The 2,369-nt window shown below is 52.1% G+C and overlaps 1 protein-coding gene across 1 annotated transcript in view; it reads left to right on the plus strand.

The window, feature by feature from the left end:
* Window positions 1-615, plus strand: part of LRSAM1 (leucine rich repeat and sterile alpha motif containing 1) — a gene marked incomplete at its 3' end in the record, with an annotated part of 16,088 nt that extends 15,473 nt beyond the window's left edge. The window contains exon 19 of the mRNA XM_010179684.1: window positions 535-615. Within this exon, the coding sequence (XP_010177986.1) occupies window positions 535-615 (81 nt within the window). The remainder of the gene's footprint in view (window positions 1-534) is intronic.
* Between the last annotated feature and the right edge of the window lie 1,754 nt (window positions 616-2,369).

The following is a 2,369-nucleotide window of genomic DNA, read 5'->3' on the forward strand; positions in this document are numbered from 1 at the left end:
TAGGCAGCGTGGCCTGGGGATGGTAGATGGCCTGGCAGATAGGTGAGCTGGGCTCTCATCTTGGCTTTGCTGGGGGATCTTGGGCAACTCACTTCACCTCTCTGTGTCTCAGTTGCCCACCCGAAAGAGCACGTATCAGTATGGGATTTTGCTGGAGCATCTAGAAACCAGGACCCTGCCCCAGTTAATCTGCAGTTTGAGCGGCGGCGCAAGGAGGACTTTGACAATCGGTTGCTGCTTTCTAGAGTGGCTGTGAAAGGTTTGGCTGAACAAACTGATTGCAGTGCGCTTCCAGACTTGGATGGAAGGTGTTTAGTTTAGGAGACAATTAGAGAGTGGAGAACACAGCTCCTCAGGCAAAAGATGAAGAGCAACCCTAAGAGCATGCATCATGGAAGGGCATTAGCAGTTCCCCAGACTTCTGGTGGCTCTGCAGTGCCATCCCTCCCAGGGCAGCAGTTAGACCTCATTTTAGAAGAGCATAAATTAAAGTCATTTCAAATGTCAGTAAAAAATGTTTCATCTTCTGTTTAGATTAAATTAATAGAAACAGAGTTATTGCAGTTGACACAGCTGGAGTTAAAGAGGCAAGAACTGGACACAGAGACGCTGCAGGTATGTAGGGCTCTGGGGCTGCCCCACCACCCTCTCTCTGCTCTGGGATCGCAAAAGCTCCACTTGCTTCCTTTGCTCCTTGCAGTTTCCAGATGGTTTTATGCTTAGGCAGAAGGGTGTTTACCCACAGGACACCACAAAACCCTCTTTGTCTTGGTGAGGTGGGAGCATCGCTGCTGCTCCTAAACATCTCGATGCGTTTTCAGGGGAGAGACAAACGGGGTGGCCCTGGTAGCAATGGGCAGCTCCAGGTTTGCTGGGTGGGGAAGGATTTTGCAATCCAGTTGTTGGCTGTCCCAGAAACGCCTGCCTGCGGCGCATCGCATGTCATCTTACATTGTCGTGTTGTGTTTTGTTTTTAAATACCTGCCCCTGATGGCTGTCAGCTCTCCCCATTCATTTCTAAGCCTCTCCCAGGCTGCTCTACCCCACCATCCCACCATTCGATGGGCTGACTTCATCAGGGTCACACATTGAGGAGTATCAAGTTTGGCTTAAGCAGCTTGGCTTTACATTTTGTTATTACGCTTTTGCATCCGTTGTTTTCTTGTGTGTGCTATTTGCCAGGTTAGGTCACCTGTTTAGTCAGCCCTGTATCAGTAGCAAACACCATAGACTTTCCAAAAGCAGTGCATCCAGCAGGTTGGTAAGCACTGAATGAAGACGGGCTTGCCTCTGAGCCCTCTGCTGGACATCTTGAAGTGTAAGATCTGGGTTATTCTGCTGTAACTCTTGCAGCTCCTCCATATGATGCTGCAGTGTTGAAGGCCTGATGGTGGGGGACCACCCAAAGTTCGTGCAGGGAAGATTACATCAGGCAGATGTAGTTCAAATGACACTGGCTTGGGTTGTTCCTGTTAGGTGACCACAGGAGCTCCAAGGGCTCTGTCCTTGTACCCATCTGCAGCCCAGCAGGCAGCACATTACATTTGCAATTTCAGCTCTGGATGCTAAAAAACAAACAAATGGCTTCACCTCTCTGCATACCCCCTGCCATCTGGCAGCGATTGCTGTGATCAGACCCCCACCACACGGGCACTGCCCACAAAGTGCTGGGGCAGAAGCTTTCCTGCAGTCGTGCTGGATACCTCCTGTGCAGCAGACAGTTATGTCCTCCCCCAGTGTGCTTTAGTAATGAATGGGATAAATCAGTGGAAAGCGGGAAGAACCAAAAGCACCCTGAGAAGGGGAGGCGTTTGTACAGGTCTCTCGCAAGGTCAGGCTGGGGGAGAGCGATCCCTTGGGGTGTCTGCAGTGTGGGTGGGCAGGGGAGCTCATCTCCAGGTTGGCTGAAGCTGCCCAGCTCTGTGTGTTCGGCTTAACATGAGCCAGCATTGTGCCCACGGGGCCAGAAAAGCCAATGGCATCTTGGCCTGTATTAAAAACAGTGTGACCAGCAGGGCCAGGGAGGTGATCATCCCCCTGGACTCGGCACTGGTGAGGCCGCACCTCGAGTGCTGTGTTCAGTTCTGGGCCCCTCACTAGAAGAAGGATGTTGAGATTCTGGAGCGTGTTCAGAGAAGAGCCACAAGGATGGGGAGGGCTCTGGAGAACAAGCCTGATGAGGAGCGGCTGAGGGAACTGGGGTTGTTTAGCCTGGAGAAGAGAAGGCTGAGGGGAGACCTCATCCCCACCTCCAACTGCCTCAAGGGAGGTTGTGGAGAGGTGGGTGCTGGTCTCTTCTCCCAGGTGATGGGGGATAGAACAAGGGGAAACGGCACCAAGCTGTGCCAAGGGAGGTTCAGGTTAGAGAT

Source organism: Mesitornis unicolor, unplaced genomic scaffold (assembly GCF_000695765.1).
Source record: "Mesitornis unicolor isolate BGI_N332 unplaced genomic scaffold, ASM69576v1 scaffold27342, whole genome shotgun sequence".
NCBI classification, from domain to species: Eukaryota; Metazoa; Chordata; class Aves; order Mesitornithiformes; family Mesitornithidae; genus Mesitornis; species Mesitornis unicolor.